Raw genomic sequence first — 17715 nt, 5'->3', positions numbered from 1 at the left:
TAATTATGGCCTGATAACGGCGAAAAAACTAATACTTACATTTTGGAAACACACATCAGTCCCTACTGTTAAGATGTGGATTACAAACATGTTCGAGACTACATTTGGAAAATATTAGGCTTGTCTTGGCAGAAAAAACAGATCAATTTTTCAAGACATGGACTCCCTTCACCGAATTCCTACAAAGATAGTATGGCGCAACACAACTTTGGATTTAAATCCAACTATGGGTTGGGTGAGGTGGGGGAGGGGGGGGGGGGGGGGGGGACGAGAGGCAGGTATATCTTCACTTTTTTCTTTCTTTTTTTTTCCTTTTTTTTTCCTTCTCCTTTCTTACATCTTTATTCACTCTTTGGCCACACTACTTTAGTAGTCTAGGGGTCTTATCTTTTCACCTTTCACTTTTTCTCTCTCTTGGTCTTTCTCTTTTCTTTTCCCTTATTTTCAAGTTAAAAGGTAAAAATTGAAGCTGTACAATAATTGTATAATTTTATATGATGACTGTTTTATTCTTGTTAATAAAATAAAAAAATAAAAAAATAAGTTGTTCAGCCAGAGCATACAACGGTGTCTGATACTGAACAATCATTGTTTTTTCATTAATGATTTAGATTGGGCTAAATTTTGAAAATGAATAAAATTAAAGTTAAGAGAACTTTTATTTTGGCAGCTAATTATCATTATACCAGAAAAATACAAAAGAATGGCCAATGATTTAACACAAATGCAATTGATTTTAAACTTTATTTTGCAGGAGCAACACTTATTCCTGGAGCATTTATTGGTCAGATTTCCAGTGGGATCATTATATCCAAGCTGAAATTCCTTTGTGGAAGTATGATTAAGATGGCTATAGCCACAACTGTCATATCACTGCTCTTCGCATCTGTTTTCATTTTTAGTTCTTGTGTAAATAATCCATTTGCCGGAGTCAACCAGAACTATTATCCGTAAGTAAATGTTTAATTAGACTCAGTTTATAATAGCTATCCTGAATAGTTAAGTGGTATGTACATGATTTTCACAAGGTGTAAATTTATTTTGAGTTGGTCATAGGTATAGCCTAAAAAAACAGGGATTAAGCATTATACTCAAATGACAAAAAAAACTGAAGTGATAACTGAAGCAGGGTGAATGAAACAAGATTTTAATTAAAATATTATGTCTTTCATGATTTTGTTCAATGTGAATCCAAGTGTAAATTCGAAAAACAACATTTCATATTCTGCTTGCATAGTTTATAACCCAATAGCATAAACTTGGAATTTTTAACCAGGTAAACCACAGCCCCGGGTGTTCTTCTTCCATGCACACTCACCTGTTCACCTAGTTTTCTCCTTCCTTTGTTCAAGCTACCTCCTTCCCCCTCTCCCACCTGGTTGCATCTGCCCATTACCCCATTCCAATCTGGTTCCACCTAATATCCATTAACCTCAGTCCCATCCCTCCCTTGTACTGCTACATACTGGCCATTCTTTCTCTTCCCCCTCAGTCCAGATGAAGGGTCTCGACCTTCAATGTCAATATAAACAGTTTACTTTCGCAAATGCTGCTTGAACTCCTTTAGGAAATCTGGATTCAACCATCACGCAGTCTCTTTCGCCTTCAACTTTATAGTAGGTTGGAGAAAATCCTTTGGCAGAATCATAGCTGAAGCTGAGAAAGGGTTCATCAGTGATGAAGCTCAGACAAGTAGGTGAAGAATAGATTATGCTTAATGGGCTGGAAGAGAGACAACTGCATTAAGAAAAATAGGAGAATAAATTAACAAAAATATGCTGAATGAAGTGGGAAAAAGACAAGGACAATGTAACGGCAATTTCTAAACTTTTCAGTCCAACTTTTAATTACCGTTACTACTCGGGGATGTGGTGGAAATATAGTTTACGCACTAACAGATAGCAAAAACGAATCTTCCAGTCATTGTTTCTTGATTAATTGGTCTTATTGAAGTAATACAAAAAGAAATAATTCATATTTTTTTGTTCTTACTAACTGTTTTTTCCGTGAGGCGTCTCATGATCGTGGTATAAATTCTTATCCTCACCATCCCTCGAGGCAAACTAAATTCTAAATCTCTTAGTCTGCGCTAGCCTCTCCAGATGTAGACACACCCCTCTACATATCAAATCCCAACTACCAGCCTACATACAGATAAGAACTAGAAATATCAAGACATGACTATAATATTCTGACTTAAGGATGAATGGCTCCTACAGAAAATAATGTTTAAAAGTGCAGCTGAAATGAAAAAAATATATAATATAAGTATTGCGTTATCAGCTAATATTCATCTGGAAAAAAGTAAAAACCTACATAGTTGCAATTTTTTTTCACAAAAACAAACTCAACATTGTCATCAATGACTAGCATTGGGATGGAAAGCATCTATCTTGGCGTTCTTTGTTGAGCCAAAGCTGTTATTATATAATACCAGAAAGGTTATGATAGCATGACCAGTGAAATAAGTCTATCGCAACAGCACCTGTGAATATGATCAGCATTAAAATTAATTCACACTATCCTGACAGGAAAATAGTCCTTCATATTAGACAATAGACAATAGGTGCAGGAGTAGGCCATTCGGCCCTTCGAGCCAGCACCGCCATTCAATGTGATCATGGCTGATCATCCCCAATCAGTACCCCGTTCCTCCCTTCTCCCCATATCCCCTGACTCCGCTATCTTTAAGAGCCCTATCTAGCTCTGTCCATATTCTGTCCAATTGCTTATATTTACTGACTTCCAATACCCAAGTCCATGTCGTAGAATTTTTGTTTCAATGGGGTTGGAGATATGTGTTTAGGAAAGGATATATCCTCACCTGTCATCAAGGTTCAATTTCAAGGGTATTGACACATTATAGGACAGATGATCATAATCATTTAGCAATATGCTTTAACGCACAACGTAGTTGTTTGTTTATTTTGGAAGATGCACTTTAAGCAGCTGTAAAATCAATAAATAGCCAAAAAAAGTAATATTTACATATAATGCTAGACTAAGTGTGACCCATTGGGTCCCATGTTCACACGGGAGGACTGGTCCCCAACGCAATATTCCACCTCTCCGCCAATTCCAATATTGGTGGCCAGTGGTGGGGGCTTTCTGGAGCGCTAGTATGGGTGCTGTGGGCTGAAGGGACTGGTTTCCAGAGGGCTAGTATGGACATTGTGGGCCAAATGGTTTCTTGGGGTGGCAGCTCAGTCACTCAAGCCTGATGTGCTGGCAGCTCACTGACGGCTGGTGGGCTGGCAGTTGACTCACGGCTATTCCTTGAAATTCCATTTCAAGCAGGGTGCAAGGCCACCAAATGCAAATGCAGTTTCCTACCACTTCAAGCAGGGTGCAAGGCCACCAAATTCAAGTGCAGTTTCATGCCACTTCAAGCAGGGTGCAAGGCCACCAAATGTTAGTGCTGTTCCATGCCATTTCAAGCAGGGTGCAAGGCCACCAAATTCAAGTGCAGTTTCATGCCATTTCAATAATAATAATAATAACTTTATTTATAGAGCACTTTAAAAACAACCACTGTTGCAACAAAGTGCTGTACATGACTAATCATGGACAAAAAATTATTACACGACAATAAAAACATTAAAAGAGAGAGTAAAAACAATAAAAAAAACATTAAAAACACTAAAACAGGAGCAAAGTCTCATGCAGGGTCAAAAGCCAAGGAATAGAAATGGGTTTTAAGATTGGTTTTGAAGCAGGGTGCAAGGCCACCAAATGCAAGTGCAGTTTCATACCATTTCATGCAGGGTGCAAGGCCACCACATTCAAATGCAGTTTCATACCATTTCAAGCAGGGTGATACCTCCATAAAACCACACAAAACAACACATAAACACCACTCACAGTTCAGTAGACATTCAGTGTGTTCAGTTGATTCACAGCTCAGACAGAATCGTGACCTCTCCCTCCCCCATCTTGCAGAGACTGAGCCACAGCCACACTTCCGGATTTTATAATCCCTCCCCACTCCCACCGGAAGGGGCGTGGCCTTCATGGCATGATTGACAGGAGAGAGATTCTCAACATTTTTTGAACACTAATAACACTTTTATTTTTCATTGATGGGAAGAATCCTCTGCACCCGATGAGCGGAGGGGGACTGAGTAAGATGGCCCAAAATCACAGCCGTAAGTGGTAGCGTTTTATCTAAAATCAATACACAGTGCAAACAGGAAGTTGTCAAGTTTAGACTTAATCATTTGCCATTTCGAACCAACCACCACCAACAACCATCTGCAGTGCTTTATTGCAAACTAACCACCATTTGCAGTGCTTTATTTCAAAATAACCACCACCAGCAACATTTGCAGTGCTTTATTTCAGAATAACCATCACCAGCAACCATTTGCAGGGCTTTATTTCAAACCAACTACCACCAACAACCATTTGTTGTGCTTGCTTTGCTTTATTTCAACCCAACCCAATCTCTTGCTTATATGTGTTCACAGGGGCTTAATCTGACCTTTTTTTCCTGTGTATTATCTCATAGCAACAAGACGACAGGGCACATTAAACTTGAGGCACCCTGTAATGCTGGCTGTCACTGTCACCATGTCTTTAATCCAATCTGTGGTGTCGATCACGTCCAATATTTTTCTGGATGCTATGCCGGTTGTATGAATACAACGATAAAAGATAATCGTCATGTAAGTCCCTCTAACTTAAGATATTTATTGATATTTCTGATTTATTATAAATGGAATTTAAATTGTCCAATAATTATGCAAATAGTACACTGAAAAGTAACTGAGTAAGGTGGGCATGTCAGGGTACCCACCTGTTGGCTACTGCAATCTGCAGTTGTGCGCATCACCTGTAAAAGAGGGAGATGAGAGATAGTGAGTCGCAATATGTATTATGTGTGTGTGATAGGCTTTGCATAGTTGAAAAGCTGAAGTATCTGATATGAGATGTGCAAGTGAGTTAGCGTATTGGTAATAACTTGGTAAGTAAAGTTATTGGTAAATGTGATGTTTTGCAGTTTCCATTATTTTGATACTTTGATTTGATGAAGCCATTAAACTTCTTCTGATACTGCTATTCGGTCATTTGTCATTGTGTTTTTATCTATCTGATCATCTCTTCCCACTGATATTTCATTTCATCCTTTTGGTACCTCTTACAGGACTTCTTTCCAAGTGTTTACATCTTCCACCAAGGTCCCAAGATTTGAGTCAATGAATCAGGCAGTCCACTTCCAGCTCTGCCTTCATTCTTACCCCTGTTCCTTGTTCCCCAATGTGTAAAATGACACACAATGTTGCTTAAGTTCAGAGTGATTTTTGGATATCAATCTGAGCTGTTCATGATGGTCATAAAATATTCAGAAGTTCATTGCTCAAACTCTTTAATTCAAGCATTCTTTACCATGTCTTCCTGAAAGCTTCCTTTAGCAATTTCTGGAAGGAAAGACATTTATGCATTGCTAGACCAAGTGGGACCCATTGGGTCCCGTCCCCTCAACGCACGGTTGCGAGGGGGAGGCGGCCTTCAACGACACACACACACATACTAACCCCCCTTGATATTATATTAATATTATTAATTTGCTCCTTTTACCCCAAACCCCACTCTATCCACTCACGCATAACCCCCAACTGTGCAGGCATGGCTAGAGAGGGGGGGGGGGAGGGGGGGGGGGGGGGGGTTGGAGAGGGAGGGTGAGGGGTAGAGAGGGAGGGGGTAGAGATTGAGGGGTGGCGGTCGTGCACCGTCACAGGGGAGAACTGGTTCCCAAACGCAATACTCCACCACTCACCCATTGGTCTCAGCATTCACCACTTCCTAGAGAGGCAGGGGGGGCAGAGAGAGAGGGGGAGGCAGAGAGAGAGGGGGGAGGCAGAGAGGGAGAGAGAGGCAGAGTGGGAGGGGGGCAGAGAGGGAGGGGACGAAGAAAGGGGGGGCAGAGAGTGAGGGGGCAGAGAGAGAGGGGGCAGAAAGGGAGGGGACACAGAGGGAAGGGGTAGAGGCAGCACCTACCCAGGTCGTAGAGCAGCAGCCTCCCCACCAGGCGCCGGGCCCGAGCGAGGCTGAGGGTGTGCGTGTACCCGAGCGAGGTCTGGAGCGATCTGAGGATGGTCCTCTCCTCCCCACCTCTCCTCCCCCCCTCTCCTCCCCCCCCCTCTCCTCGCCCCCCCGCTCTCCCCCTCTCCATACCCCCCTCCACCCCTTCTCCCCCTCTCTCCACCCCTTCTACCCCTCTCTCCACCTCTTCTCCCCCTCTCTTCCCCCCCTCTCCTACCCCTCTCCACCCCCTCTCCCTCCACCCCCCCTCTCCGTCCCCTCCCTCTCTCTTTCTCTGCCCTGGGGAGGGGGTTGAGAAGGAGGTGGAGGAGGTAGAGGCAGCACCTACACAGGTTGTAGAGCAGCAGACTCCCTACCAGGCGCCGGGCCCGAGCCGGGCTGCAGTCGGCTTGGACCCGAGCGAGGTCCGGAGCGATCTGAGGATGGTCTAAAGCAGCGGAGGGCCGGCCGATCATGGCTTCCGCAAGGGGAAGCCCACCCACCCGCGTGACAGATGATCGGGCGGGGAAGACGGGGGGAAGGTTGTCGACCTCCGTGAGGGTGTCACGATTCCCCGAGTCCTTGCGAATGACGGAGGAATCGCAGGTCTCCATAGATGGCCTTTCCCAGAGGGAGTAATGGCTGCCACGGCCTACCTTCCCATCGCACTGGCCCGCACCCGCGCGGCGATAACGACCGTCGCCGCCATGTTCTAGAACAGTGGCTCTTAACCTGGGGTCGTGACCCCCTATGGGGGGTCGTTTGGGGCTTTGCCGGGGGTCATGAAGGGAACACAAATAACTTATCAATTTGTTGACCCCATGTTTAGGAACCTAACAAAGGTACATACCACACACATTATTTTGTTTGCGTATGCGCGTACTGGTGCCAAAAAGGTTAGGAACCACTGTTCTAGGACTTCAAGGAGCCCAGCGGAGCACGCGGCATGACCTAAACAGCAGTTTAATCCCCGCACCCGCGTGGCGATAACGGCCGTCGCTTCCATGTTCTAGAACTTCAAGGAGCCCAGCGGAGTGCGCAGCACGACCTGAGCAGCAGTTTAAAAACGCAAAGTGACAAATTTAAAGAAGTAAAAGTTAAGAAGCCAAGAAGTACAGCAGACGGAACAGGGGTGGCGTCACTCGCGGCGCGAGCAGAGGCAGGCAATCAGGTCCATTGTGATGTCATCAGCGAGACCATCTCGTATATTTTTCCAAGTTATTTGAGATTTGTGAACATTTTCATAAATAACTCGAGAAATAACCCATGAAATTTTCAGATAAGGCAATTTTTGATTTCATGGGATTAATCTTTACCGGAATAAGTAAAAATGTTTCTTCGAGTAGATGTGATCGCACACAAACAAACAAATGCACGCGCACGCACATGCATACACGTCCAAGATCAGAGTTTTGTAGTTATAAGGATGAAGTACATTTTTACTCTACCTCTGTTTAAGTATTTTCAAAATGACATTATTGCAGAACATCTGAAATCAATATCAAAGGTCAAAGACTCCAATGCTGGAGCCATTCCTCGCACGGAGGAAGATGGTTGCTGATGATGCAAGTAATTCATCCCAGCCATAGGATGTCAGTGCTTAGAGTTCTTCAGAATAGTGATCTAGGCTCAACTTCTTCAGCTGCTACATAAATAATCTTTCTTCCATTGTAAGGTCAGAAATGGAAATGTGCAATAAGGTTCACTGGAGGTTGCCGAACAAAGTGAGAGCACATGGAGTTGTGGTTACAAGTGTGGATTGAAAGTTGGTTATTCGATTGTAGCGGCAGATTTTCATATCTTACAGGAAATTAGCACTCTAGCCGCTAAATGGATGAGCATGGTTGAAGGGGGTGTCTTCGAAACGCATGCGAGCTCACTCACAGAGACCTTCAGAGCTTCTTCACAGATATGGCTTTAAAACACAGTCTTTTGATGTATAAATGCTTTATTATTGATAGAAAACAGTAAGGTACATCCAAACTTCTTCCGACTTATTACTACAATCTTCATCGAACTCCAGCTTATTACTTTAAACATTAGAAAACTCCTTGTGTCTCTGTTACACTGGAATGACCTCCTTTATATCTCGCATGGACCCCGCATGGTCGAAGGGATAACCTTCCCCATGGTCTCTCTAAACTAATCTAAAAACTAAACTTCTGCACAAGCATCTAAGGTCCAAACACACCCCAAAACACGTCATAAATCCCACCCACAATATAAAGGGCAGTCGAAAATTTAAAGGCACATGCCATCATCAATGGCATGCAAAACGGGCCAAATGGCCACTTCACCGATAGAAAACCAAAGGAAGTAATATATGGGGCATTCTAAGACTGGCTTCTGTGACTTGTTGAACACCGCACGAATCTGTGCCTCTGCCTAAAATCTTTACAACCTATTTCAACAATTATACTGGTAATGCCAAATAACGGAAGTGGCGGCGCTGCCTTGCAGCTGCGGCTCGCCTGCAGTCCGTTTGTCTTTTCTGTTTTTTGTTTTCTCTTGTCCCGTTTTTACAGTTTATTTCAGTTTATTTAGTTGTGTATGTGTGGGAGGGGTGGGTGTAACATGTTTTTTGACTCTTCCTTCGGGGGGGATGCGACCTTTCCTGCCGTATCCCCCGTCTCCGTGTCCGTCTGCGCTGAGGCCTACCGCGGAGCTGGCGGCCTCCAACTGCGACCGACCTCGAGGCTGCGGAGTCAGAGCCAGGACTTACCAACGAGGCTGGCCGACTTCGGGACTGTGGTTGCGGTGCGACCCAACTTCCGACCCGACTTTGGACGACATCATCGGGAGCTCGAGTTCTGTTTCCGGAGCTCCCGCAACTACAGCTGCGTCCGCTGGACTGGAGGGCGGCAGCTTCGGCAGCTTCGACCGCCCCGGGCCGCGGAGTTTGAACCGGCCCGTTTGCGGAGCACGGATTCAGCCGCGGGACTTACCTACCATCACCCGGCGGGGTCACAACATCGGAGGCTTGGATTGCCTCAACGCAGAGGGAGAGCAAGGAGGGAAGAATCAATGACTTTGGGACTTTAAACTGTGTTGAGTGTTTGTTATTTATTCTATGTTATGACTGCAGGCTAAACCATTTTGTTGCACTGAAAAGTGCAATGACAATAAATTGAATCAAATCATTGGCATGTTTATCCTTGTCGATGCCATGACACTAAGTGTTAATATGAGAAGTGATGGGGATTCCAAAAGGATTCAAATGGAGTTGTTGATCAAGGACAAATTGAATGAAATGTGAAAAAATATGAATTTATCAACTGTTGGTAAAACAGTATTTTGTAAATGGTGAGAGGGTGGAAAATGGTGATGTTCAAAGATACATTGATATCCTTGTGCAAAGTTAACATGCTGGTACATTGCGTAGCGAGGAAAATATATATCTATATACATAAAACTCTGATCTTCGATGTGTGTGTGTGATCATACTGCTCAAAAAACGACGCCCTGATGATAAATTTTTTACATATTCCTGTAGAGATTTATCCGGTGAAGTAAAAAAATCGGCTTATCTGAAAAATTTGAACTTTATTTCTTGAGTTATTAATCAAATTGTTCAAAAATTTCAAATAACTTAGATGATGTGATGACATCACAATGGCTGCACGTTGTGTTCACGCGCTGCGAGTCCGTCGTTCGGCCGCGCCGCTCGCAAGATCTTTGGAGAAAATCACGCTGTCTTCTTGCTCGCGCTGCGAGTGACGTTTCCTCCCCCCCCCCGACCACCCGTTCTCAGGCCCTGACTGCAGCATGCAGCCTGAAGCCGGGAGTGAGGTTCGGGAACCAGCGCTCCCCTCTAACGACGTTCCCCCCCCCAAACCCTTCAAACTCTACCCCCTTCCCTCTCTGCCCCCCTCCCTCTCTGCCCCCCTCCCTCTCTGCCCGCCTCCCGCTCCCTCTCACACCCCCCATCTCTTCCCATCCTCCCTCCCCCCTCCCTCTCTGTGCCTCTGTGTCCCTCTGTGCCCCTGTGTCCCTCTCTGTGCCCCTGTCTCCCTCTCTGTGCCCCTGTCTCCCTCTCTGTGCCCCTGTGTCCCTCTCTGTGCCCCTGTGTGCTTCTGTGTCCCTCTGTGTGCTTCTGTGTCCCTCTGTATGCTTCTGTGTCCCTCTCTACGCTTCTGTGCCCCTCTCTCTCTCTATCCCCCTCCCTCTCTAGCCGCGCCTGCGAGTTGGGGGCTATGCGTGAGTGGATAGGGCGGGGGATGGGGTAAAAGGAATAAATGAATAATATTAATATAATATCAATGGGGTGGTTAGTGTGTGTGTGGGGAAGGGGGGGGGGGGGTTAGTGTGTGTGGGTGACGTCGCAGGCCGCCCCTCCCCCCACAACCGCGCATTGAGGGGACGGGACCCAACGGGTCCCACTTGGTCTAGTATATTATAAAGTCATCCTAATACAATTACATAAAGGATACCAATAGTAATATTTGATGAAGACCTTGATTAATGAGCACAATTTTGGTCTCTTTATCTAAAAGGATATTCAAATTACAGAATGAAAGCAGTGAAGATTCACAAAAAAGACTGATTCCTGCGATTGCAGGTGGCATAAGAGAAAAGATTGAGTATGCAAGTCCTCTATTCATTAGTGTATAGGAGAATAAGATGTGACCTAATTAAAACAAACACAAGGGTCACAGCAGCATATAGGTTTAAAATGGGAAGAAATATCCTCATCAAAGGCGGTAAATCATGGAATTGTCCTCCCTTGAGGGCTGTGGTGTTATTGATTCCCTTCAAAATTGAGATCAATATATTTCTGGATATTTGAAAAACCAAGGAGTGTAGAGGAAAATGATATAGAGGTAGAGATAGTTTTGATAATTATTGAAGAAAATCAAGTTTCAGGTAAATCAAATATCTTAAGTTTGTTTGTATCAGATGGAATAGTAGATATGGCTATGTATTCTCTGCCAGATTTTAGCATGTACGAATATAGTTCATGTTTAGCCTTAAGCTTGCTCAGAAAAGGCTACAAATTAAAATATTTTTTGCAATAAAAAACAATCCAGCTTTGAGCTAGGTGGCTTAGTAATATTAAACAGTTATGCAAAACAAAAAAATATAACCATGAGAAAATCCTGGCATCCTAATTGTTGTTCTTGCTTCATCACCATAACCTATATGGAAAGTTTGTCAGAAACAAGGTTTCTGCAGCAATGCTGAAGCTGAGGCAACTATGGGGAAATTTTGGATGTATAAATTGTGTTTGCTTTTTGTATTACAGATTTATGAGGGCTGTTCTTGTATCCCCCAAAATAACCTTGGTTTTGATGCAAATGGAGGGAAATGTGATGCTACATGTAATCACATGCCCATGTTTTTGGGATTATTTTTGTTCACTGTTGTTTTTACATTCATGACAAGCACGGCAATTACAACGGCAGTTCTCAGGTATGTTGTATATTCAATACTCTCTTGACCTAGCCATAGTATTTTGAAACCAATTGGCACTAAATTGTTTTCTGATATGTCAAGTGATAAGGGGCAATATGGTGGCGTAGCGGTAGAGTTGCTGCCTCACAGCGCCAGAGTCCTGGGTTCGATCCTGACTACGGGTGCTGTCTGTATGGAGTTTGTATGTTCTTCCCGTGACTGCGTGAGTTTTCTCCAGGTGCTCCAGTCTCCTCCCACTTTCCAAAGACGTACAGGTTTGCAGGTTAATTTGGCTTCGGTGAAAATTGGAAATTGTCCATATTGTAGGATAGTGCTAGTGTATGGGGATTAAGGGGTCGGTGCAGACTTGGTGGGCCGAAGCTGTTTCCAAGCTGTATCTCTAAACTAAACCAAACTATCTATATAAGGTTTTACGTATTATTTATGTTTAGTTTCCGATTCAAATTCATTTTTTGTCATATAAACCAAGCTGCAAATGAAATGACTAGTTTACATGAAGGTTACAGAGTAGTATATTCAGTATTCATGCAATAATGATAAACACAACTATGAATACAACAATAAGTGCAAAACAACAGAATGGTGCAATATTGTAGTGCAGGCCTGAGTTGTGCAAAAATATATATTAAAGTGCAATATTGAAAATTTTGGATGAGGTAGACTTAAGCCCACTTTCACGACTTAATTGGCGACCTCTGCCGAGTTTGCCCTTGACTCATACTCGCAGCATGGTTGCCACGAGGTCGTAGGAGGTCTTCGTAACTCTTCCTCATGCTTGTGAGTGGTCTCCTCGTACTCGTGGCCTCAGGTAGGTCGCGACGTTTTTTCCAGCCTGATAAAAATGTCCACGAGTAAAAAAAGGTCGCCATGGAAAAAAATCGGTACATTTTACTCGTAGGTAGGTCGTAGTAGGTCGTGATGCTAGTCGTAGGCAGTCGAAGGTAGTCAAAGGTAATAGCTCCGGGGTGAAAAAAAAGGTCAGTAGAAAAAAAAAGGTAATTTAAACAGCAGAAAGTCACCTCTGTCATCGAGGATCGAGGGCCACCTGTCACACAATGACCCACGGAGAGTGTGGCAAGGGTTACAGCACATAATCAACTATAAAGGCAGTACCAGCAGCACTAAATGCTGACGCTGAGGAGCTTAACCATTTCTTTGCCCGGTTAACAGGCCTGCTGCAGACTCACTGCTTCTACCTGTCTCTAACACCCACACACTCACACTACAGGAACAGGATGTGAGGCATGCGTTGAGGTCAGTGAATCCAAGTAAGGCTGCTGGACCTGATGGAGTACCGAGTAAAGTACTCCAGGCATGTGCTGACCAACTCGCTGGGGTCTTCACAAAGATTTTTAACATCTCCCTGTCACAAGCTATCATACCACCCTGCTTAAAGTGAGCCACTATCATATCTATTCCCAAAAAGCCAGTCCCTGAGGACTCGAATGACTATTGACCGATTGCACTTACACCAGTGATTATGAAGTGCTTCGAGAAACTAGTCCTGCATCACATCAGAACCAGCCTACCTCCCTCCTTCGACCCACATCAGCTTGCCTACAGAGATAACAGATCCACTGAGGACCCCCATTGCCATAGCAACTCACACCGCACTGACCTACTTGGAACACCGGGAAAGCTACGTGAGGATGCTATTTATTGATTATCATTCAGCATTCAATATTATCATTCTGGAGATTTTAATCAGCAAACTACTTGACCTCGGCCTCTCCTCCCCCATCTGCACATGGATCAAAAACTTTCTCACAAACTGCCCACAGTGAGTTAAAACCGGCCCCCACATCTCCTCCTCCATCACACTAAGCACTGGTGCACCTCAAGGCTGTGTGCTGAGTCCACTCCTTTACTCCTTATACACCTATGACTGTACATCTGCCCACCCTTCCAACATAATTATTAAATTTGCTGACGACGCAACATGTGTGGAAAGGGTGCAGACTTCCAAATTCCTAGGAGCCCTCTCCTGGTTGGCCTACACCACTGCAACCGTCAAGAGAGCACAACAGAGACTCCACTTCCTGAGGGTGCTCAGGAGACACATCATCAAGAAGAAGCTGCTGGTGGCCTTTTACCGGATGACCATTGCGAGTCTACTGACATATTGCATGTCAGCGTGGTATGCAGGCTGCTCTGCTGCAGGTAAGAAAGCGCTTCAGAGAGTGGTAAAAACAGCAGAGAGAATCACCGGCTGCCCACTGCCCTCTCTGGAGAATATTGCCACCTCACACCTGGAGTATTGCGTACAGTTTTGGTCTCCATATCTGAGGAAAGCCATTCTTGCCATAGAGGGAGTACAGAGAAGGTTCACCAGACTGATTCCTGGGATGTCAGGACTTTCATATGAAGAAAGACTGGATAGACTCGGCTTGTACTCGCTAGAATTTAGAAGATTGAGGGGGGATCTCATAGAAACGTACAAAATTCTTAAGGGGTTGGACAGGCTAGATGCAGGAAGATTGTTCCCGATGTTGGGGAAGTCCAGGACAAGGGGTCACAGCTTAAGGATAGAGGGGAAATCCTTTAGGACCGAGATGAGAAAAAATATTTTCACACAGAGAGTGGTGAATCTCTGGAACTCTCTGCCACAGAAGGTAGTTGAGGCCAGTTCAATGGCTATATTTAAGAGGGAGTTAGATGTGGCCCTTGTGGCTGAAGGGATCAGGGGGTATGGAGAGAAGGCAGGTACAGGATACTGAGTTGGATCTTACAGAAGTAAAAGCACATTTCCGCTAACTAATGTCTTGTATTTTCCCTGGCATGGGTGGCCAGCTGTACATTCCCCAAAACACAGTCAGTATTATTCATATTTCCCCGGGCTGTGAAAAAGCATTTGCGTTTTGCTTGTGGCCACCGTACTTGCTAATGCCTAGCTCAGAATCAAGCTAGAAATCTCTCTGCTTACATCCAACCTTGTCTCCTAAATTTCTTACATAATGCAGAGCAGCGTGCGTGAGACAAAACCAACATTATGTCACTCAGAGCAGAGCATGACTACCTGACACAGATTTGTTGGGATCTGACTATATAAATCATGTATAAGTCAAGTTGCTAGTACATTCTGATAAAACATCCAGGATTCAGATTAAGTCATGCTGTGGCATTTCTGCTCAGTACTTTATGTTGTACTTATTCTTGATCAGTTGTGAGATAGTTGGTTTATTGCTTTTAATTTTTCAAAAATTCTCTAGATTCATTGAAAATTCCATTAGATGGAAAGAAAGCCAACATGACACCTTTATTCAAAAAAGGGAGGGAGACAGAATGTAGGAAACAGCAGACCGGTTAGCTATCATGGGGAAAAATGTAAAAGCTATTATTGAGTATATTATTTACAAAGTGTTTTGGAAAGTTCAACAGAATCAGGCATAGTCAACATGGTTTTGTGAAAATGAAATCCAATTTACTGGACTTCTTTGAAAGTAATGTACACTGTGGATAAGGGGGATGTCTATGTGTGTGAGGGTGGATTTGCAGAGGTCAACATGTAAATGTGGTGCGCCAGGGGGATCAGTGCTGGGGTCTCAACATTTTACAATTTATATAAATGATTTAGATTAAAAAATTGCAAGTATGGTTGCTAAATTTGCTGAAGACACAAAGAAAAGTAGGAAAGTAATTTGTGAAAAGTATGTAGAGAGGCAACAAAAGAATATAGTGTGGCGCCACCTGGTGGTTAGGCCGCTTATTGGACGAACCCTCAGCCCTAGGACTCTCGCTATATTGGTGACCCCGACGTTCCAAAACGGGTATTTTGGATTTGAAAAACGGATGCAGCCGATGCTCAACTCAAAGTTGCCATCAATCCTGCCCAGCAGAATGCTGTCGCTCTTAAGCTACCCGTGTTCTGGACATTGCAGCCACAAGTGTGGTTTCAGCAGGCCGAGGCCCAGTTTCACATTTGCCGCATCATGGCTGATGACACCCGGTACTATTACGTGGTCGGCGCACTGGATCAGGAGACGGCCGGTCACCTGGTCCCTTACCTATGCATGCCACCGGCTGCGGACAAGTACGAGGGCCTCAACGCGCTGCTCCTCTGTTCCTTCGGGCTCAGCCGCCGGGTTCAAGCAGCACGGCTCATGCACATGGGCGGTCTTGACGATTGCTAGCCGTCGGTGTTCATGAGCGAAATGCTCACTCTGATGGACGTTCATCATCCCTGTCTCTTGTTTGAACACGCCTTTCTGGAGCAGATGCCGGACGACATCCGCCTGCTCCTCGCGGGTGAGAATTTTTAAGAATCGCTGCAGCTAGCAGAGCATGCGGATGAGTTATGGCAGTCAAAGCAGCAGGGCGACGATTTGCTTGATCGGGTGTCGGCAGTGCCTTGGAAGGCCCAGTGCCCAGGCCCTGTATCCACCAGGAGTTCGGCTGCGCCTCTGGTCCCGGGAGAAGCTGGTAAAGGGAAGTGGTGTTACTATCATCAATGCTGGGGTTCCATGGCCCGTCAATGCTGTATCTTGGAAATGCCGGGGCCGGCCGGCAGTAATCGCTGCGGCAGTCGGCCAGATACACCGCCTCTACGCTTGGGACCAACATTCAGGACGACGGTTCCTTATTGATACGGGGGCGGAGGTTAGCATTTTGCCCCCATCGGGGGTCGACATTCGTTCCAGAACGCAGGGGCCCTCGTGAACCGCAGCAAATGGCTGCTCCATATGGGCATATGGCATTCACATGGTCCCGCTTATCTTAGGCTCCTGCCATTTTACCTGGCCGTTCACGGTTGCCGACTTCTCCTCCAGGCTCAATCCCTGTTGATGGATACGAGGGGGCAGTGCCTCGTTCATGCTGCAACGTTTGAGTCCATCTCCTTACACCACGCCACATCTGCTACGCCGTGCCGTGACCCGGTGTCTTCCATGAACAATATTTATTGTAAGATATTGGCGGACTTTCCCGGCATTCTGACCCCTCAATTTCATTCTGCCTGCCCTAAACACGGTTTGGTGCATCACATCCTCACCTCAGGACCGCCGCTCCACGCACGTGTACACAGGCTTTCACCCGACAAGTTCCATTTTGCCAAGCTGAGTTCCGCCAGATGGAAGCCATGGGAATTGGACGGAGCTCCGACAGCCGGTGGGCTTCTCCGCTACACATGGTCCCCAAGGTCGCCGGGGGCTGGAGGCCTCATGGAGATTACTGACGCCTGAATGACGCCACAACTATGGATCGATACCCTATCCCAAACATTCAGGACTTTTCCGCCCATCTGACTGGTGCATCACATCCAAGTTTTTTTCCAAGGTCGTCCTGCTACTCATCAAATTCCTGTGCGCCTGGAGGGCGTGCCAAAGACGCCCATTATCACTCCTTTCAGACTGTTTGAATTTCTCTGTATGCCTTTTGGCCGGAAGAACACCACGCAGGCTTTCCAGCGCCTGATGGATACGGTGGGTCACAGCTTGGACTTTCTGTTTTTATATGGTTGACATTCTCATTACCAGTCGCTCTAGCCAGGAGAATTGTGCCCATCTCCCATTTCCCAAATGTCAGTTCGGCCTCAGTTCTATTGATTTCCTGAGTCATTGCGTGACCAGCACGGTGCGGTCCCGCTCCCAGATAAGGTGGAGGCCAGTTCACGCGGCCATCCATGGTGCGAGGGCTCCAGGAGTTTGTGGGTATGGTTACTTTTTACCATCGGTTCGTGCACGCGGCAGCCCGGATCATGAGGCCGTTGTTTCAGTTACTCGCCAGCAAGCAGCGGGACGTTCAGTGGAATGACGAGGCCGTGGCTGCTTTCGATGGTGCGAAGGAGGTGTTGTCACGGGCAACGATGCTGGTCCACCGTGATGCCCCGACCACCCTAACGGTTGACGCCTCTGACTCCGCTGTGGGTGGTGCGTTGGAGCAGATGTTCGAGGGGTGCTGGTGGCCCCTGGTCTCTTTCAGCCGGCAACTGAACCGAGCGGAGCGGAAGTACAGTTCCTTTGACCGGGAGCTCCTTGCATTATACCTGGCAGTGCAACACTTTCACTATTTCCTTGAGGGCCGGGATTTTACTGCCTTTACTGATCACAAGCCCCTCACCTTTGCGTTTGCGGAGATGTCAGATTCCTGGTCCTCTTGGCAACAGCGTCAGTTGGCATATGTCTTGGAGTTTACAACCAGCATCCCTCACGTCAAGGGTAAAAGTAACCGGGTCGCCGATGCGTTGTTTTGGCCAGCCATCTGTGCCGTCCGTGATATGGCCCAATCCCGCCTTGGCGGCTGCCCAGCTGAAGGATGGGGAGATGCCTGCCTACCGTACTGTTATTT

General features: G+C 45.7%; 1 protein-coding gene across 1 annotated transcript in view; it reads left to right on the top strand.

Moving 5' to 3' along the window:
• Nucleotides 1-17715, top strand: part of LOC116970817 (solute carrier organic anion transporter family member 4C1-like) — a 101585-nt gene that overhangs the window by 57328 nt on the left and 26542 nt on the right. The window contains exons 8-10 of the mRNA XM_033017368.1: nt 755-950; nt 4508-4664; nt 11264-11430. Of these exons, the coding sequence (XP_032873259.1) occupies nt 755-950; nt 4508-4664; nt 11264-11430 (520 nt within the window). The remainder of the gene's footprint in view (nt 1-754; nt 951-4507; nt 4665-11263; nt 11431-17715) is intronic.

This window comes from Amblyraja radiata, chromosome 3 (genome assembly GCF_010909765.2).
Source record: "Amblyraja radiata isolate CabotCenter1 chromosome 3, sAmbRad1.1.pri, whole genome shotgun sequence".
Lineage (NCBI taxonomy): Eukaryota > Metazoa > Chordata > Chondrichthyes > Rajiformes > Rajidae > Amblyraja > Amblyraja radiata.
The sequence above is the reverse complement of the archived record's forward strand: the minus strand, read 5'-3'. Positions and strand labels throughout refer to the sequence as shown.